At 38.7% G+C, this 20,550-nt stretch overlaps 1 protein-coding gene across 1 annotated transcript in view; it reads right to left on the bottom strand.

The window, feature by feature from the left end:
* cdc42bpb (CDC42 binding protein kinase beta (DMPK-like)) overlaps positions 1-20,550 on the bottom strand; it is a 159,640-nt gene that overhangs the window by 85,138 nt on the left and 53,952 nt on the right. The window contains exon 2 of the mRNA XM_052013435.1: positions 11,110-11,201. Coding sequence (XP_051869395.1) covers positions 11,110-11,201 — 92 coding nt within the window. The remainder of the gene's footprint in view (positions 1-11,109; positions 11,202-20,550) is intronic.

The raw sequence follows: 20,550 nt of genomic DNA, 5'->3' as shown, positions 1-20,550 counted from the left end.
GATTCTAGCACAAGTGGTCTGTAAACTAATGCAAACGATGGGGGAGCTCCACTTCCCCTGTTCATGGTTGAAAGTCCTCAATCATTTGCAATGGTTTGGCCAACATTGTGTAAATTATGCTGAAAATGCCAACACAACCAAGCTGAAACTCTAACCTGCACCTCTAAGAAGCCAACAGAATCAAGGTTACAGCATTTTGATACCAAAAAAAAAGTCTCCAGTTAAATAAAAGGAATACTATTCTGTGGGTTAAATACTACTGGAAATTTCAATGCTATCAGAAAAACTGACAACACTCAAATCAAGTTCTATATCTGTTAGAAAATGTTGCCGTCCATCAACTGATTCTCAGTTTTGTTTTAAAAAGTTAGTCACTAAATACCTGGCACTAAATTTGGAACCTAAAATTCAATTTTCATGCTTTATAATGTATTATTCATTTACAGTAAGGTGTTGCTGGAAAGATCCGTAATCACCATCCCCAATAGTTCTTGAGAAGCCTCTTGAACTACTGCAGTCCATCTAGTGAAAATACTCCTCTTTGGCTTAGGTATTTTAGGAATTAGGTATATCAATGATGAAGGCAGTCTTTGATTATACAAGGCTCTGTTTTCTAAAGCTGGCCACATCGTATCGCTCTACGTATAGTTGTTATAATTCTTTCACATCATTGAATAATCACCCTAACAATACCATAATTAAACTAATGGAATGTACACTGCATTCAGTCATTAATGAATATCACAAAACATTTATTCGTAGCTTGAAAAATACTTTAAAAACGTATGGGAGAATTTGCATAAAGTCAGATTTCTGCAAGTCAGGTCATTTGTAATCTGTGGAACCCCTATATTTCCAGGTCAGATAGTGGTTGACTTGGAGAGGAACCTGCAGTTGGTGTTTTCACACATCTTCACTCCATGTCCATCTTGCTAGTAAGGGGCTGTGGGTTCAAGAATACTGTCAAAATAGCCTTGACTATGAACAGATGTGGCATAAGCTTCAGTAGTGGACGGTGTGATGGATGGATGGCAATCAGTCTCCTTGCTCCTGGATGGTGTCAAGCTTCTTCAATGTTGTTGGAACAGCAATGGGGACTATTCCATCACATTCCTGGTTGCCTTGCCGAGAATGGAGAAGTTTTGGGGTTTCTAGATGTAAATGCTACTGCCAGAATCCACCATTAAGGGATGTATTAACAGGACACTTAGAAAATCAGAATTTTATTAAGAAATCAACATGGTTTCACATAAGAAAATCATGTTTCACAAATCCAAGAGAGTCACAACATGGTTACACAAAGGCAAAAACTAGTGCAGATCTTTTGCCAGGATACAACCAGAACAGCAGGTAGGTTGAGGCAAGGGTAAGTAGTGGTTGTAATATCTATTGATTTTCAAAATGCATTTGATTAAGCTAACCCCCAAAGGTTTAACATTAAATAAGATCATGTGAGATTAAGGAGGAAAATGCATTAGCATGGATAGAGGCTTGGTTCAAGGACAGAATGCATTATTAGAATAAAGGGATTGTTTTCACATTGGCAGACTATTATTGGCAAGATGACACAGGGACTAGTACCAAGTTCTAAGCTACTTAGTTTTTATCAATGACTTAGAAGAAAAGATGAAGTATAGCACCCGAGTTTATTGATGACATAAAATTAGGTTGGAAACTGAGCTGCAAGGAGGGCATGGCATAAGCACAAGGATAAAGACAGGTTAAGTGAGTGGACAAGACAGTTGTAGATGGAGTACAATATGAGGTTACGCACATTGATGAAAGGAAAAAAAATCCATGTTTCATAATGAATCTTGGTGTGTCAATTCAAGAAGTTCAGAAAATAAACTTGCAGTTACAAGCAGTCACAAAGGCAAATGGTATGCTGGCCTTTATCCTAAGTGGGCTGGAATATCAAAGCAACAAAGTCTTGGTGAGACCCCTCGTGAAGCTCTGTGTGCTCTTTTTCCCTCCATACCCAAAGGACGCCCTTGGTTTTGGACTTCACTCTGCATTGCTATATATAACAATTCCTGGGATTAGGATGTTGCACTATGAAGAGATACAAGTAAGCAGGGCCTATACTCACTGCAATTTAAAGAAATGAGAGGTAATCTCATTGGAATGAACAAGATTTTGAAAGGAATAATAGGTTAAATACCAAGAGGCTTTTTTTTTCAGTTGGAGAGTCTGGAACTAAGCATTGCGGTGAAGGGAGGGGAGAGGATGAGAGAGGCATAGCCTTGGGATAAGAAGTTAATCACTCTCTCTTATTGAAGATGGTTATTGCCTAGCAGTGGTGCCACGTGAATGCCACTTGCCAATTATTAGTCTTGCTGCATGCAGGCATGGGCTGCTTCATTCTCTAAACAGTAGCAAACAGAACTGAACATTGTACAATCAGCAGCATGCACTGTTACAACTGAACAAGTGCAAGGAAGGTGATTGATGCAGCAGATGAAGTACTAGCAAATGCTAGACAAACACCATATTTTAACTTTGGTGAAAATTATCTTGACCTGAATTTTGTGGTCAGTGGTAAAGTAACAGCACCCACCATTGACCATGAAGAAATAGTCTCACAAAGATTTAGTGCTCTATGTGACATGTTCTTCCCCTTTCCAAAGTCATTTGCTCCCATGGATTTTAGCTGTGTTGTCATAATGCTAGCTGAGCAGTCAATCATACTAAATTATCAGACAGTAACTAAGTGCTAAGGATCAGAACATACAATAATTTTAAGAGCTGAAATATTATAAACATTATTTACTTTAAGATCAATAATATTTTGAAATACTTGCATGAGGGAATTATAATCTCCATCCACAAAATTAGTTTGTTTTAAAGCCAAGGAGATGGCTAGTCAGCAATTATGATTTACTGACTATTAAAAGTTTACAGACCATATTCAACAAAGTAGAAGATTTTCAGGGTACTTACAGCAAGACCGATTCATAAATAATAGTCTATGTCAATTCAACTGATTTTCTTTGATTCTGTTGGAGAAGGCTAAAAGAAAATCATCCTGTGAAGGAGAGTGGAATCATCGACTTCGGTTTTAATCTATGCCAGCATTCACTTTCACAAACTTATGATTGGTTTTGCCATCATTATCCCACTGCAAAATATGAACCCATGTGGTGCTAGGTAGACATATCAGCTAAAGTACTGGATTTAGAAATTCAACGCAAAATGGCAAATTTTCAGATGATACTAAACTAACAAACCATGTTGCTTTGAAATATCAAGACAAGTTAGAGAAATAACACCAGATGAAATTTAATGCAGAAAAATGCTGTGTAAAGGAAAGAAAAAAAAACTGATTCCATGGATGAAGCTGAAATTGCTGATTAAACAGAAGCTGACAGATGAACCTTAGTGCACAATGTTTTCACATTCAAGTAATGCAGAACAGCAATCGATAAAGGCAACAGAAAATACTGCATCCAGCTTTGGTTGCCGTGTAACAAAAAACTCATTGCAGGGAACAATCATAAGACTGATCTCTGAAGTAAGAATTGAGAAGGCCCTTGCACTTTTGGAGATAAGAAAGGAGGTAAATGGAGAGAATCTTAAGCATCCAAAATCAAGAGAATTGAAAATTTAAATAAGGTACACAAAACTGCAAGTAAATGTACAACAGTAAATTTAGAACCATTGGGAAATCCTTCTCAACAAAGTGGTGTGGAACAGTTTTCCAGACGGAGATGGAGAAGCAAAATTCAATTATTTAAAAAGCAATTAGATGGCACAGTAAATGGTTGTGAGCCGAAGGGCCTGTTCCTGTGCTGTACTGTGTTCTGTGTCTTCAGGATCTTTCTCAATTGATAAATTGTGTTGAATGATCTTCCTCATCTAAAACAATGTTGTTATCTTGTAGAACAAATGGGATTTGAGAGATCAGCAAGACTGAAAAATTAAAATGGAGCAGGCTACAAATTTAACATTAGAAAACTCTTTTATAAATGTCATAAATTCGTATAATGGGACAATTTAAAAGAAACAGTCTAAACCAGTTACCCTCCTCTTTATATGCATTTGACAATGAATATTGTTTGTTTTGCTTAAATTAGTAGATTGTTTAAATTACTTTTTGCCACAGCTTTCTGCATACCTCATTGGCTAGAATCCGGATTCCAATGCCAGCAACATGTCCGTAGCTAGCACTTCAAGGGAGGGACCAGCTTCCTTCTCTACTCATTTGTAAATGCCGAGAGGGCTATTAAAAGTGGACCTATCACAATCCCCTGCAAACCCTGACGCAACGCAATGCAGTTTCTCCAGCACATCTTGTATAAACTGCATCTGTGCATCCGCTTGCTGCCACATTCTCACACATCCGATTCTGCACACAATTAGTCTCAGCGGACCCACTTTTATTTCAAAACTTTACTTTTTTGTTCTCTTCTAAAGTTTATTCCCTTATCATCTTACTTTGTCCCTTCCTCCATCTTTATGCTCCTTTTTCACCTTATCTTCTTTGTTCCACTTTTTCTAGTTTTTTTCCCCTCTCTTTCCTTCTCCACTTACCTATTTTACTCCCTACTCCAGTTTTTTATCCTTGAAGTGTTCCTCATGGACTAGTTTGAATCTCCAACAACTTTACTTCAGCCCCTAATTCAATGCCCTGCTGTAGAAGACATTCAGGAGTACCACACCCATGTGTAATCATGACCTGCACAGGTGTTGAACCCCTGTACAAGACATGGGGACACAATCACGTGCTGCCCGTTTCATATACCATCAAGGAAGATGGAAATAAAGACTGCTAGCTCTGAGTGGGATTAAAGGAGTCGGAAAGAGGAAATGAAGGAAAAATTTGAGGTACACCTCACATTAATTCCTGGATTGCAACACTTCAGATTGTGAAGGTATCAATTAAGAGTTAATCAATTTTCCATCTTTTCCTATTCCTACCTTTAGATTTCAAATCAACAAGGTTTTCTGGTACTTCACCACATGTCTGAAAGATATTATATTTCCTTTATTAAAATAATTAACTTTCCTTCTGCAAATCTATATGGGCTGCTCCTAATTAACCATTTTATTTTAAAGTGAGCATTAACTTTACTCTTGTTACCCTTCACAGCACAGCCATAACCAACATTAGAAGAATGATGTTTTGCTATTTTTCTCCCTTCTAAACAGAGCTGTTATACTGGCAAACCTCCAGCCATTTGGCACAACATTTTTATCAGAACCTCTGCTATTTCCTCTAAGACTTCCCTAAAATCTACAGGATACATGTAGGAAGTAAAGATCTGTGGCCACTTTCAAAGATCCACAAAGATTTAGGGCTCTCACTTCCAATTGTCCCTGTTTTACTATTCTAGCATTTCATTTGCATCTTTTCGCTGGCCCAACACAAGCTTCCACAAAAAACAATGTGAAGTCCTCGGTCAGCATCATTGCTGTGCTTTCAGTTTTTCTTTCCCCCAATTCTAATTGGTGAGCTTTTATTTCTTAAATGACCATGTATTTAAATTCAACTGGTATTCTATTTTCAAAGCCTCACTTAACATTAATTTCTTCACATCCTTTCACTTTGTCAACCTTTTCTGCAATTAGCTCCGGAATTAACCTGTACAATTAAAGTCTTGCTTTTATTCTCATTTCTCAACTAATACAAGAAACTTCAGTTTTGATCCATGAATTTATTTCATGTAGGGCTATGTCTAATTTGCACCTTCAACATCTCTTTAAATATTGAATGATGCTTGCATTCTATTATGTGGAATTTTCATTCTAGTTTATTCAAACTGGCTTTGCAATCTTCATCTTTTAACCATGAACCAAATTATGTTATGGTCATTCATTCTTTCCTTACAGTATCTACTTACTCTGCTATCATATTAAGAATGACAGGATTATTATGGCATGGAATGGTTCTGCCTGTCAGGACTGTACCCTCTCTATTAAATCTAACTAACCCCACTCCCTCACTCTCTCCCAGAGCAATGAAATTTATTTATTTTCAGAAACCCACCAAATTCCTTTTTGAATGCTCCAGTTCAATCTGCTTCTTACCCCAGGCAGTACATCATAGACCCTAACCTGATGCTCTGTATGAAAATCTTCATGTCACTTTTGATTCTTTTACCTCTTTGTCAATGGGATTAATCCCTCTCTACCTTTCATGATTTTAAATACTTTCATCACATTTCCTCTCAGTCTCTTCTTTCCAAGGAAAATAATGCAACCTTCTCCAGTCTACCCACACAGCTGAAGTCCCTCATCCCAAAAGAGATTTTGGTAAATCTCTTCTGCACTCTTTCTCCACCATCTCCTAAAGTGTGGCACCCAGACTGAACACAAGTTGTGGTTGAACTACCATTTTATGAAAGTACATTATGACTCCCTTGCTCTTGGTTCTATCTGAGTTTACTTTTTTAAAACCATTTCCAATAAATTGGGTACAAACCCCATTCTTATATTCTTTTTAGAATTGTGCTCTCCAGTCTATGTTCCCTTTCCTCATTCCTGCTACCAAAATCAAAACATTTCTCAGAATTAAGTGTCGTCTGCTCTCTATCTGCCCAGTCTATCAATCTGCATACGTGTCCTTGAAGTTTATTACTATCCTCCTCACAGTTCTCTGTTTTGGGGTCATCTGCCAATTTGGAAGTTATACCCCGTTCACCCAAGATCTATTCATTACTGTACATTAACTAGTGCTTCTAGTACTGACCCTGGGGAGTTCCCATCAAATCAAAAAACAATCTTTCACAACTATGTTGTGTTTCTTGTTACTTAGCCACTTTTATTCCATGGCCTTCAACCTGGATGGCAAACCTATTACATGGCACCTTATCAAATGCCTTTTGGAAGTACAAATATACCAAACCAACTGCACTTCCTTCATCACCCCTCTCTATTCCATCATCAAAAAACTATCAAGCTAGTTACTAAATCCATGTTGGCTTTCTCTAATCAATTCATGTTCATCCAGGAGACTGCTAATTCTGTCCCTGATTATTATTTCTGGAAATTTCCACACCACTAAGGTTAAACTGACTGCTCTGTAGTTTCCCAGTTTAGCCTGATACACTTGTTTTTAAACTTTGAATTCAGTGATTATGCCTGACTGCAAAGATGTCTGAAAGATTACGACCAGAGCCCCTGAATTTCCTCAGCAACCAAGAAAACATCCCATTTATATCACCAAGTACATCTAGCCTTTCTAATACCTCCAATTTATCAAGTTTCAACCCACCCAAAATCTCAATTACCTCCTCATTTGCTGAGACAGCAGTAGTCTTCACCAAGTAAGCATTTATTATATTAGTCATGCACTTTTTGGACTGATCTCCTCTTACAACCCTTTTCCTGTTCACATACCTATTGAATATTTTAAAATTCCTTTTTTATGCTTATTATCAGACTTTTCTCATGCCCCCCCATCATTTATCATTTCCCTTTTTACTTCCCCCCCTGAACTTAGTATTCAGCCTGGTTCTCATTTGTATTAACAAAGTGGTACCTGTCTTTTTTTTTAAAACACTATTTCACTCTTTCTTTTTGATCATGCATGGAGCATTGGCTTTAATTCCTATATCCTTCTCCCTTCTGGGAATGTACCTAGACTATAGCTGAAATTCTTTAAAAGCCTCCCATTGTTCAATTTAGCCTTTCAAGCTCTGAATCCAACTTACCTGGGCTAGACTTGTTTTTGTCCTTATGAAATTGGCTCTTCTCCAATTAACTATTTGGCTAATGGTAACAAACTTAATGGCTAGCGACCACTGTTGAGACTGTTACCATGACAATTTCTCTGAGCTAGGGAGAGTTGTGCAGCCAAACAAAGAGAAGGAGACACAGCAGCTTCAATCACATTCAACTGGTGTTGATGAGAGGTTCCAGGCTGCGTGTTAATGTGCGGAGCAGCAGTTCCTAGTCCCCAACAATGGCTCCACCTGCCATGCTGGCTGGGGTGCTGGCTTAGCGCCATATTTCAGTGGCAGGCGAGCTGAGGCACGTGATGCAGCCATTCAACAGCAGCCCTCACATACAGCCTCTCTGCAACAAGCCATGGGCAATTCTTTGCTGCAGGTGGGCCAGAGGACAGGGGATCATACCAGGTTCCAGGCTCAGCATCGCGCAGTCCATGAAGATGACTTCATTTATAAGGGGGAATGTACCTGGAGGACCAAGAACTCTATAGCAAATTTGCACTCTGCAGGTAGCAATAGCCACGGATACCAATGTAATTTATTCATGTTGATCTTTGGATAATTAAAATCACTTTTTATGATCCACTGTCCCTACCTTTTTCTGTGGCTGCCTTGTATGTACAGGACACAATTTCTAAGCTAACATACAAAAAAAAAATCAGAAGTGTGGTAAACAACAAGATAGCCATCAACTTGAGGATGCAGACAAGTGGGTAAAACGGACAGACACATAGCAGTTAAAATTTAACACTGAGAAACATTTTTAATAAGTACGAGGAAAGGCAATAAAAAGTAAAAAAAGGTATAACTTTGGAGGTGCAGGAACAAAGAACCACTGGTGAGGGATTTCAGAATGGTACTACTGATGAGGATTTTAGTATTGTGGGATAAGAGAAGGTGGGGTTTTCTTTAGAGCAGACATGGTTAATAGGAGATCTGGTCGAAGGTTTCAAAATCGAGAGTACAAGAAGAAACAGTTTCCTGTACAGAAGGGCTAGTTAGCAGAGGCCATAGATTCAAGATGATAAGCAAAAGAACTGAAAACTTTAAAATAAAAGTTATTGTGATTTTGAGTACACTGCCAAAAAGTGGTTGGAAGCTGATTCAATGGTAAAATTCAAAAGCTTAAAAGGAAAACACCTACTTTGCGTGGGTAAGTAGCAAGGGATTACTTGGCTGGGCTAGCTGCATTATTATATGATTCTATATAACTTACTGCCTCTTTTTTTTACTGTTTAGCTCCAATTTATTCCATGGAATAGAAGTCTCTTATTTAACTGAAGCCATATACTGTTCTTGCACCATCTCATAATCTGGAATAATGCTTCAGTATTCCTAGCAAAATACAGTAAATCTATTTTCATCTACTCTGGTAACTACCACATTTCTAAGAGAATTACATACTCACAAATTACATTTTAAGAGAACTACTTTTTTCAATATTCTTAAATATTCTACAAAAACCCTCAATATAATAAGATGTTAATGTTATTTCTTTAATTGCCTGGTGTTGTGAACTATCATGCTGTAAGCAGCATGAGGCAGTTTTTCCATTTGTGATTCTTTGTAAAATGACAGCTTCACATCAAATTAATGCGACAGAATTTACCATACATCTTAAACATCATGCTTTATTACATTCTCGATTTTATCTCTCTTAATTGCTATTGTAATGTTAAACAGATGACACACAATGAGGCAGTGCAGTGGCTCAGTAGTTAGCACTGCTGCCTCACAGCTCCAGAGACCTGGATTCGATCCTGACCCGAGGCTTTGTGTGTGGAGTTTGTACATTTTCCCTGTGGTCATGTGGATTTTCCCTGTGGTCATGTGGGCTTTCCCCCCATGTGTTCCAGTTCTCTCTCTCATGCCAAAGATATGGTGGCTGGTAGGTTAATTGGTTACTGAACACAAATAACATTATATGTACAGATTTATTGAAGGTTCACAGTCCATGAATATTAGCAATTATAGTCATCATACTTCTCATTATCATTGCACAGAATTAGATGCCACTAATAATCTGTCCTTTGTTATAACAATGCCTATTAAGGAAGAATCTAACAAATTATGGAATGCAGTCCTCTTGGTTCTCAGAAAGGCTTTTAGTTCCCCACCCCATTTCAGGAAACTCAAACTACATTACATGCTGCTGAACTCAAGCCAGTTCTGCTAAGAAATGGTTTTCATCCAATTCCAGCACAAATAAATTAAGAGTGAAAAGTGTTTAAAAATATTTTCCCACCAATACAGTACTGGTCTTTTATTACAATTTTAAATGCTACAATCTCAACTTTTACAATCAATAGTGATCCAATCTTTTAAGATTTCACTTCTTGTCCAGTCTAAATTAATCAACATGGTCAATTATGAAAGATAATTGTATTGACGTAGCTCTTATTTTGAAGAGCAAGTAGAGCTGAACATCATGACCATTTATCATGGTGATGATTGAACAACCTACTTGAAACCAGAATATAACTCAGAATTTTAATGTCAAGTGGTAAAAAAAAACTAATATATGGTTGCTGACAGTAAGTTAGGAACTTCACCACTTGACTGCATGTGCAGACTCCCAGTTAAGCAGTGCTGATTTTTAAAATTCTCACCCTTGTTTTTAAAATCCCTCCATGGAGTCACCCATTCCTATATCTGTAATTTTTTTCAGCTTTGTAAGCATTTGAAATATCTTCACTTCTGCAATTCTGGTTTTTGATCATTCCTGAACTTAAATCACTACCCATGACTATTAGGCCTTCAGCTGCCCAGGCTCCAAGCTCTGGAATTCTCTCCCCAGACCCTTCTTTCTCAGTATAGTGCAACATTGATACCTTGTTTTATTAAGCCTTCTGAATTTATCACGAGTGCTACTATTTCTCTCAAGACAGGAATTAGATAAATATTACTTACATTTATAATGCTAAAATTGTCCCTGACAAACATATTATATCAAGTTTTCACTGTACTATTCTTTCCTCCTTTAAGACAATCCCAAAAGTTTACTGATTTCATCAAGCTTCTGGGCATCTACCTTGGGTTATCCATATATGGCTCAATTAAATCTTATTTGTTACCATTCCTACAACATGCCATAAGACATTTTGTTGTGTTCAAGGCACTACCTAAGGGCAAACAGTAGTAATGGTTATTGTTGTAGTAATTTCATCGGTTTAACTCAAAAAAAAAGATTTTCATATGCACAAAAACAAGAGATTAAATTTCCAAACTATTACAGAGAGTATCAGTTAATTATAAGCCAAAATTAATGACTATAAAAAAAGTGATGATCACAATCAATGTTTTGACTAATTTTTATACAGAATATCCAATTACATAATAGTAAATGGTTTATCACTGCCTTAGAAAAGCAACTTCCACAATATAGTAGGATATTATGAAGTATGTGATCACTATTAGATGCAATTTGTTGAATGCTCACCTCGCCAAATGCCCCTCTGCCAATGACTTTCAACATTTCAAAGTCATCTCGGTGTAGCCGTAGTTCCTTTACAGTAGAAGTAAATGGTTTAGCTGCAAAGATCAAAAATAAAAGAATTAGAAGGGTTGCCAACACCAAATATTTGTTTCAGAAATCTAAGTAGGGCACTAAAATATAAGTAATACAGACAAATTAAGTAAAAAGGCTAAGAAGCTGGCAGATCGAACATAATGACGGAAATGCAAGGTCATCCACTAAGTAGTAAGAATATTTTTTAAATTGTAAATTTGGATTTAAAGAGGGAATACAATGCTTTAGTTCATGAAACACAGAAGTTAACATGTAATTTGGAAAATAAATAGTAGATCGACTTTTAATCGCAAGATGATTTGAGCACCAAAGTATGGAATCAATCAGCAATTTATTGGGATTTGGTGCGACTAAACTTGGAATACTGAATGCAGTGTCGGTCTCCACACTGGTCTTCAAGGAAGTATAAATATGTTAAACTGATTTGGAAGAGGGCTGGTTATCCAATCAGTAGATACCGTATGGAATAGACCTGCATTCACTGGAATTCAGAAGCGTAAAAAAGTGACAAAATACAAGATTCTGAGAGAGACTGATAAAGTAGATCATGAGATGCTGTTTCCTCAGACCAAGTGGGCATAGTCTTAGGATAAAGGTCTCAACCAAGACGAGGAGAAATTTATTTACTCAGATAGCTGTAGGACCTGGGAATTCTCTATTCCAGAAAACTGTGAATGCTCAGTCCTTGCATATAAATCAGGACTGTGACTGGTGGATTTTTGAAGACCAAGAGAATCAAGGGATATGGAGATTAGATGGTAAATAGATAAGATGCAGGAACTGTCATGAGCTTACTGAATGGCTGAGCAAGATCAAAGATTTATATGGTTTATTCCTATAATTAGACCAAAAATGTTCAAAATCCTATTTTGGCAAGCCCAGTCTCTCCAAATTATCTGTGCATTTTAGGTTATTGAATCAGTTATTGCACATCCATTTGAATTTTTTTTAATAATGTAAAGAAGCTTTACATAGATTTAAAATGTAATATTAATGTTTTGTGCCATGGCCTACCATACACTAGCAACTGTATCTAACCTTAAAGATGAAACTGTAAAGTTTCTAATGCATTCCCAATTTTGCACCAGACATCAACTCCGCTAAATAAACATAAATACATAAACACTGTAAATGAATTGGGGGTCCAAATACAGTGTGTACGTGCAGCATATGAGTACAAGGCAAGCATGGCAGAGGAAATGGGGGTGGGGTGGGGGAAAAAAAAGAGGGAAAGAAACTAAAGAGACAGCACGAATGGCAAAGTAAGGGCAAATACTTCGACAGTCTCACAAATTGAAGAGTTTTTTCTGACATAGGTTAAGAGAAGTCTAGATTCAGCCACTGGCCTACTGTGTAATCTTGATAAACCCATCATTGTTTTAATTCCAATCAAGCTGTAAAGTAGTAGCTGTGCTTACAAATTCAACTTTGGAAAACTTAAAGAAACATTTAAAGTATGTATAGACTGCATTCAATTCAAAGGAATACATGTTCAGAAAAAAACCCAGACATCTTTGCCAAGCAAAATGCAGCAGTTTGAGACATTAGCCCAGGTTTTCCTCATAAACAGAAAGAGATCTGGGTCTTCCATGCATGTAAAGTCAAGTAGTGAAGTCCCTTATTTACAGGTATGAAATAGAATCAGTCAATTTGCTTAGCTTCTCTATTCTATTTGGAGACCAGTAGCAGAGTTCCATCTTGTTGAGATTCCCAGCATTTACTCTGGGAAATCAGCTCTCAAGACCCCAGTGATGTTAAATGGGATGTGTCGAGCAGTGGAATGAAAGGAAAGAGATTAAGGCACGCAACTATCCTTTTTCAAAATGATTTAACTTTTTAATTATTTATAAGCGTTTTGGCTAATTTGATTCATTGGAAAAGTAATTTCTTTTTTAAAATTTATTTATAAGTGCCTTCAAGTGTCAAGGATATACTGTAACATTTAGCAGACATTATAAATTTGACAGCAAGGCTTTGGCAGGACTTTGCTAGCGATGGAATTTTCAAGTACATTTCACGGCGGTGCTCCTTAAATGCACCACTGCAGCCCTGCTGTCACTCAGCCACATTGCTGGAATCCAGGGCACTTTGGGTCTGCAAATAAGGTACTCTGTATCAAGAGCAGGTGACAGTGGGGATCGCTGGGAAGGCTTGCATTCAATACCCATCCCTAATTGCCTTTGAGATGGTGAGGCAGTCCTTCTGGTGTAGATGCTCCCACAATGTTGAAAGACAAGGCATTCCAGGACATAAATCCTGTGACAATGAAAATAACAGCAATACATTTGTAAGTCAGGATGATATATAATTGAGAGGGAAACCTGCAGATGGTGATGTCCCTATACACCGAGTGCCTTTGTAAAGGTAACAGTACCCTAAGTAAATATAGTGCATTCTATAGATGGGACATACTGCAACCACGGTGCAATAGTGGAGGGAGGGAATGAATTTTAACTATGGTCCAGGCCAACAAAATCACTGATTGCTCCAAATGCTTTAGCATGTAACTAAAATGACAAGCACATCCCTGTCTCATTTATTGTTGTCTAAACATAAATTATCCGAAATCTTGTTCCACCCTTTCAACCACTTGTTTTCTGTGGAGTGCATAATTAAGAAATTGTGTTAAAAAAAAATCATAAATATTTTACAACACAGGAGGCCAGTTAGCCATATTTGAGCAAGTCAATGTCACAATCCTCTAGCACCACTCCTGTACCCACAGGAGATTGACAAGCTAAAGTCTGAGCCTCCATAATTTCTTCCTTTACTTCTTTTAACAGCCTGGGATACATTTCATGGGAGATGGCAATTTGTCCTTTTTTTTTATTAATGTAGGTTAGAGACACAGTCATACAGCACTGAAACTTGGTGGCCCTTTGGCCCACCAAGTCCGTGCTAACCAACAACTGCCCTTTTACACTAAACCTACCCAAATCCATTTTATTCTCTCCACATTCCTGTGTAGCGGTTAGCGCGATGCTATTACAGCGCCAGCGATCGGAGTTCGATTCCCGTTGCTGTCTGTAAGGAGTTTGTACGTTCTCCCGTGTCTGTATGGGTTTCCTCCAGGTACTCCGGCTTCCTCCCACATTGCAAAAGACATACGGGTAGGTTAATTTGGGTTTAAAATGGGCAGCGCGGACTCGTTGGGCCGGAAGGGCCTGTTACCACGCTGTAAATAAAATTTTTTTTAAAAACTCCCCCAGATACTACCATTCACTTATATACTAGGGATAATGTGCAGTGGCCAATTAACCAACCCATAAGTCTTTGGGATGTGAGAGGAAACCAGAGCACCCAGGGGAAATCCACATGGTCACAGGGAGAACATGCAAATTCCACACAGATAGCATCCAAGGTCAGGATCGAACCTGGATCCCTGGAGCTGTGAGGCAGTGGCTCTACCTGTTGTGCCACTGTGTCATTTTAAAGATGAAATACTTCTTAATAATTATTCATTTACAATGTTTACCCCATCCAACATTTCACAGGTTCATTTTAACCGTTTCATCAGCAATATCCCCCTTTTTTGTGAAAACCATTGCAAAATATTCATTAGGAACGATATAAACATTCTCCACTTCCATACACAGGTTACCTTCTTGGTCACTAACAGGCCCTAATCTTTCTTAAGTGACCACCTTGCTTTCATGTATTTATAAAATTTCCTGAGACTCTTTGGTTTTACTTGCCAATATTATATCAACTTTTCCTTTTCCTAATTTCCCTTTTAATTTCAGCCACTCACAATACTCTTCCACACCTTCTGTATCTAACATCAGCTTCCCAATTTTACCCTATCCTATTCTTTATGCACCTCACCATCCTCCTGGAAGGGGTGGGGGGGGGGGGGGTGCGTGCGGTGGTACTTCTTGATTTGGCTGCCTCAACTTTTTGCTTTCTGAGAATGTTTACCCTGAATCTCCTTGTTGAATTCCTTCCATTTCTTCAAAATTTATGTAAAAGAAACCATTTCTAGTCCATTTTGGTTAAATCACTTCTCGGTCTAGTACATTTGGCCTTATCCCAATTTAGAGCCTTGATTTATTATGTTTGTCCTTTTCCTTAACTATGTTCAATCTAACTGTATTTACGATCACCGCAACAAAAATGGTTTTCCATTCATACTCCTTCCACATGCTCGTCTTCATTCCCAAAACTGCACAAGACTGGTGGTACGTCCATCTTACTGACACTGACCAGAAGTTCAAAGAGTTCCTTTAAAGAGCATGTACAATGTGTTGCAAGATTCTTTGAATTACCATCTCTGACCAAGCTTCCCTCCTACCTTTACTCTTAGAGATGGGCTTGTAAAGACAAATCAGAGGGATTCTCAGATAAAGCTGATGCTGCAAAATATAATGATGATTGAGTACTAAACCGACCAATTTAATTGAATTTTTTGAAGAGATAACAAAATGTGTTGACGAGGGCAATGCAGTTGATGTAACCTACATGGACTTCAATAAGGCATGTGACAAGGTCCCACATGGGAGATTGGTCCAATAAGTTAGAGCCCAAGGCAAATTGGCTTGGTGATTGCTGATAGTGTAGGGTTGTTTTTGTGATTAGAATCCCATGACCAGTTGTGTATCCTAGAGATCAGTGCTGCAAACTTTATTGTTTGTCATATACATTAACGATTTGAATATGAATGTAGGAGGTGTGATTACTAGACTGGTGGTGTAGTTGAAAGTGACGAGGATAGTCTTAGGTTGCATGAAGATATTAATCAGTTAGTAAAATGGGTAGAGCAATGGCAGATAGAATTTAATCCAGACAAGTGCAAGGTGTTGCACTTTAGGAAGACGTATAAGGGTAAGGCATAAACAATAATGTTTCGGCTGCAGGAAGTAATGAGAAACAAAGGAACCTTAGTGCACAAGTCCATAGATCCCTGAAGGTGGCAGCACACAGATAAAATAGTGAAGGTGCCACATGGGATCCAACTTTCATCAGCCAGACCACAGAATACAAGAGCAGGGAGATCATTTGGTTAGGCCACAGCTGTAGTTCTGGAAGGACATAATTGCACTGGAGAGGATGCAGAGGATATTCACCAGAATGTTGCCTGGGATGGAGCTTTTCACTTATTAGGAGAGAATGGATAGGCTGGGTTTGTTTTCTTTGGAGCAGTGGAGGCCAAGGGTGGACCTGATTGAGATGTACAAAATGATGAGAGGCAAAGACAGTGGATAAAAGGAAACTCTTCCCATTAACAAAGGGATCAAAATCTTGAGGAAATAGGTCTAGGGTAAGGAGGAAGAGATTTAGAGGGGATTTTAGGAAGAATTTTTTTCATCCAGAGGGTAAATATAATCTGGAATGCACTGCCTGATTAAGTGGTAGAAGTATTCTTACAGCATCTAGAGGAGCACTTGAATTGCTAAGGTATAGAAGCCATGCTAAGTGCTGGTAAATGGGATTAGTGTTGATGGGTAATTAATGGTTGGCATGGTCATGGTGGGCCAAAGTGTCTCTTTCTCTGCTGTATGACTATGAAAGGGAGGAAATGTGTCTAGCTTCCTGACATAGGAAGTGGGAAATGTTTATTCTGAGAGTCAGGAGTAAACAGCTAGCTTTCAAAAAAAAAATACACAGGCATTCGTGAGCTTGCAAGAAGCATTCCTTTGCCTGTTCACTGACAACCAGGATAGATTTAGCATTATTTGCTTATTTTCAGGTGTTTAAGTTTCCCAAAGTCTGGAAAATCCAGCCACCCGAGGTTCTGCTGACCCACAATGTTATACAGCATAGAAAAGCATCCTTCAGCCCAACTTGTCCACGCCAAAGATGTCTATCTATGCTAATGCCATTTGCCTGATTTGGCCCATATCCCTTTAAACCTTTCCTATCCATGTACCTGCCCAAATGTCTTTTACATGTTGTAATCATAGCTGCCTCTACCAGCTCCTCTGGCAAGTCAGTCCATATATTCACCACCCGTTGTGTGGAAAAACTTGCCCCTCAAATCCCCTTTAAATTATTCCCCCTCACCTTAAACATATCACCTCTAGTTTTAGACTCCCCTACCCTGTGAAAAAGACTGTCACTATCGACCCTATCTATGCCCCCTAAAATTATATAAAACTCTAAGGTCACCCTTTAGCCTCCTCCACTCCAGAGAAAACAGTCCCAGCTTATCCAATCAAGCCCTCAAGTCCAGGCAACATTCCTGTGAACCTTTTCCGTACCCTTTCTAGCTTAAATCACACCCTTCCTAAAGCATAGCAACCAGAACTACACACAATAATCCATGTGCAGCCTACCAACAATTTGTACAACTGTAACACGAATTCACAACCCCAATACGCAATACTTTTGGCCAATGAAGGTAAGCATGCCATACACTTTCCTCACCACCCTAACTCCGTCACTACTTTCAGGGAACTTTGTACTTGTACACCATGGTCTTGCTGTTCAAAAACACTCATCAGGGCCCTGCCATTCACTATGCATGTCCTGGCCTAGTTTAACTTGCCAAAATGCATCACTTTGTACTTGTGCCAGTTAAATTCCAGCTGTGAATTCTTTGTCACTTTCGAAGTTGACTTGGGCCCTGTTGTAATCTTTAGGCAATCTTCTTCACTATCTACCATCTGCAAACTTACTAATCATGCCACCTGTATTCTCATCCAAATCATTAATACATATGACAAACAACAGGGGACCAAGTCTTCAATCTGAAAACCCTCCACTACTACTCACTGCCACTTACCATCAAGCCAATTTTGTATCCAATCTGCCATCTCACCTTGGACCTGCTGATCTTCCAGAATAGTCTACCGTGGAAGACCATGTCATAGGCCTTGCTAAAGTCCACACCCTCATCAATCCTCCTGGCTACCTCTTCAAAAAAACTATCAAATTGCAAGACACGATTTCTCACAAAGCCATGCTAACTATCCCTAATCAGTCCTTGCCTTTCCAAATGCAAATGAATTCTGTCCCTTCGAATGCATCCCAGTAACTTTCCCATCACTGATGCAAGGCTCACCAAACTAGCTCCCTGGGTTTGTCTTGCATCCCTTCGAAAATAAAAGCACAACGTTAACCATCCTCCGGTCTTTGTGGTAAAAGAAACACTCAACAGATTTGTTTTGGCTTCATTCACTGTACTCGAAGTTTTGATGGTTATGCGAATAACAGCAGCACAAATATATAGTAATCAATAAGTAAATTCTAGGGGAGTGTGTTTTCTCGGCCCTCAACAACTAATTTAGAATGGAAGGACCATCTCGAGGGTCATCACCAGTATAAATATATGTATTCCAAAATAGACCCAGAAGAAAAATCTCACTTACATAAGACATAGGAGCAGAATTAGGCCATTCGGCCCTTCAAGTCTACTCCGCTATTCGATCATGGCTGATTTATTTTACGCTCTCAGCCCCATTCTCCTGCCTTCTCCCCATAACCTATGACACCCTTACTAATCAAGAACCTATCAACCTCCACTTTAAGTATACCCAATGACAGCCTCCACAGCCATCTGTGGATTCAGCATCCTCTGGCTAAAGAAATTCCTCCTTATCTCCATTCTAAAGGATATCCTTCTATTCTGAGGCTGTGCCTTCTGGTCCTAGACTCTCCCACTACTGGAAACATCCTCTCCACGTCCACTCTATTCAGGCCTTTCAATATTTGGTAGGTTTCAATGCGATCCCCCCTCATCCTTCTAAACTCCAGCGAGTAGAGGCCCAGAACCATCAAACACTCCTCATACATTAACTCTTTCATTCCTGAGATCATTCTTGTAAACTTCCTCTGGACCCTCTCCTATGCCAGCACATCCTTCCTTAGATATGGGGCCCAAATCTGCTCACAATACTCCAAATGTGGTCTGACCAATGTCTTATAAAATCACAGCATTACATCCTTGCTTTTATATTCTAGTCCTCTCAAAATGAATGCTAACATTGCATTTGCTTTCCTTACTACTCACTCAACTTGCAAGTTAACCTTTAGGGAATCCTGCACTAGGACTTCCAAGTCCCTTTGCACCTCCGATTTCTGAATTCACTCCCCATTTAGAAAATAGCCTACATCTTTATTCCTTCTACCAAAGTGCATGACTGTACACTTCCCTACGCTGTATTCCATCTGCCACTTCTTTGCCCATTCTCCCAACCTGTCCAAGTCCTTCTGCAGACTCCCTGCTTCCTCAACACTACCTGCTCCTTAAGCTATCTTTGTATCATCCATAAATTTGGCCACAAAGCCCTCAATTCCATTATCCAGATCATTAACGTATAACGTGAAAAATAGTGGACCCAACACCGACCCCTACGGACCACCACCAGACAATGGCAGCCAACCAGAAAAGGCCCCTTTTATTCCCCCACTTTGCCTTCTGCCAGTCAGCCAATCTTCTATCCATGCTAATACCTTTCCTGTAAATAGCATGGGCTCCTATCTTGTTTGGCAGCCTCATGTGTAGCACCTTGTCAAAGGCCTTCTGAAAATACAAGTAAACAACATCCACTGACTCTCCTGTCTATCCTGTGTCTAAACTACATGTGTGGCATAAGTATGGGATTGTATATGGTTTACAGCGAGTTGCAAAGTATTATTTTAATCACGTGGTTTTAATAACATCTTAAACTATAAGTGCACAGCTGAAGCAGCTAAAGAACTTTAACATGACTATGACTAAGTTTTTGGCTTAAACACACTGCCAGCTTCCCTCTTTACAACAGTATATAGTTCCTTAGAGGTGCCTGGAAATACAATTAAACAAACTATTAATCTACCTTTTAAGGAATGGGCTGAACAATAAAGCAGAGGTTGATACACTGCCACCCATATATACCATCTGCTACATTTACAAGTTCCATAAATACATCATGCATGTAATCCTTTTCAATCATTTTTGAGTGGTCTGCTCATTATTTACTTGTATTTTTTTTCCAAAAAAGTACTATAACTACCACTACATAATTTCTTCCCATTGCTTTAAGTACTACACACATTTCTAAATCAATGACGGCTAAATAAAATGCATCTTGTAGCTTTTTAGAGTACATATACCCGCACTGAGGCCAACCATATAACCTGAAACAATAACATATGCCCCAGAAATTCCTTATTCCCTCACTGTAGATAAACAGTCCAATCCCATTCACTCCCATCTCTCAGCAACATCTCTTCGGTGTGGTGGAATACAAGTACAATATGCATAATGCCACCTTCAACATTTACTTGTGTAAACAGGGGATAGGCTTATTTTGTTTACTCCAGTGTACAGAAGGCTAAATCATCCTAGTGCTAGTAACATTCATTGTTTATTTTGTCCTTTGAAGGGGACAATAGTGGCACAGTTAAACATTAGCTGATATGTCCTTCCAA

Source organism: Pristis pectinata, chromosome 1, assembly GCF_009764475.1.
Source record: "Pristis pectinata isolate sPriPec2 chromosome 1, sPriPec2.1.pri, whole genome shotgun sequence".
Lineage (NCBI taxonomy): Eukaryota > Metazoa > Chordata > Chondrichthyes > Rhinopristiformes > Pristidae > Pristis > Pristis pectinata.
Note: the sequence above shows the minus strand (reverse complement) of the source record. Positions and strands in the feature narration are given on the sequence as shown.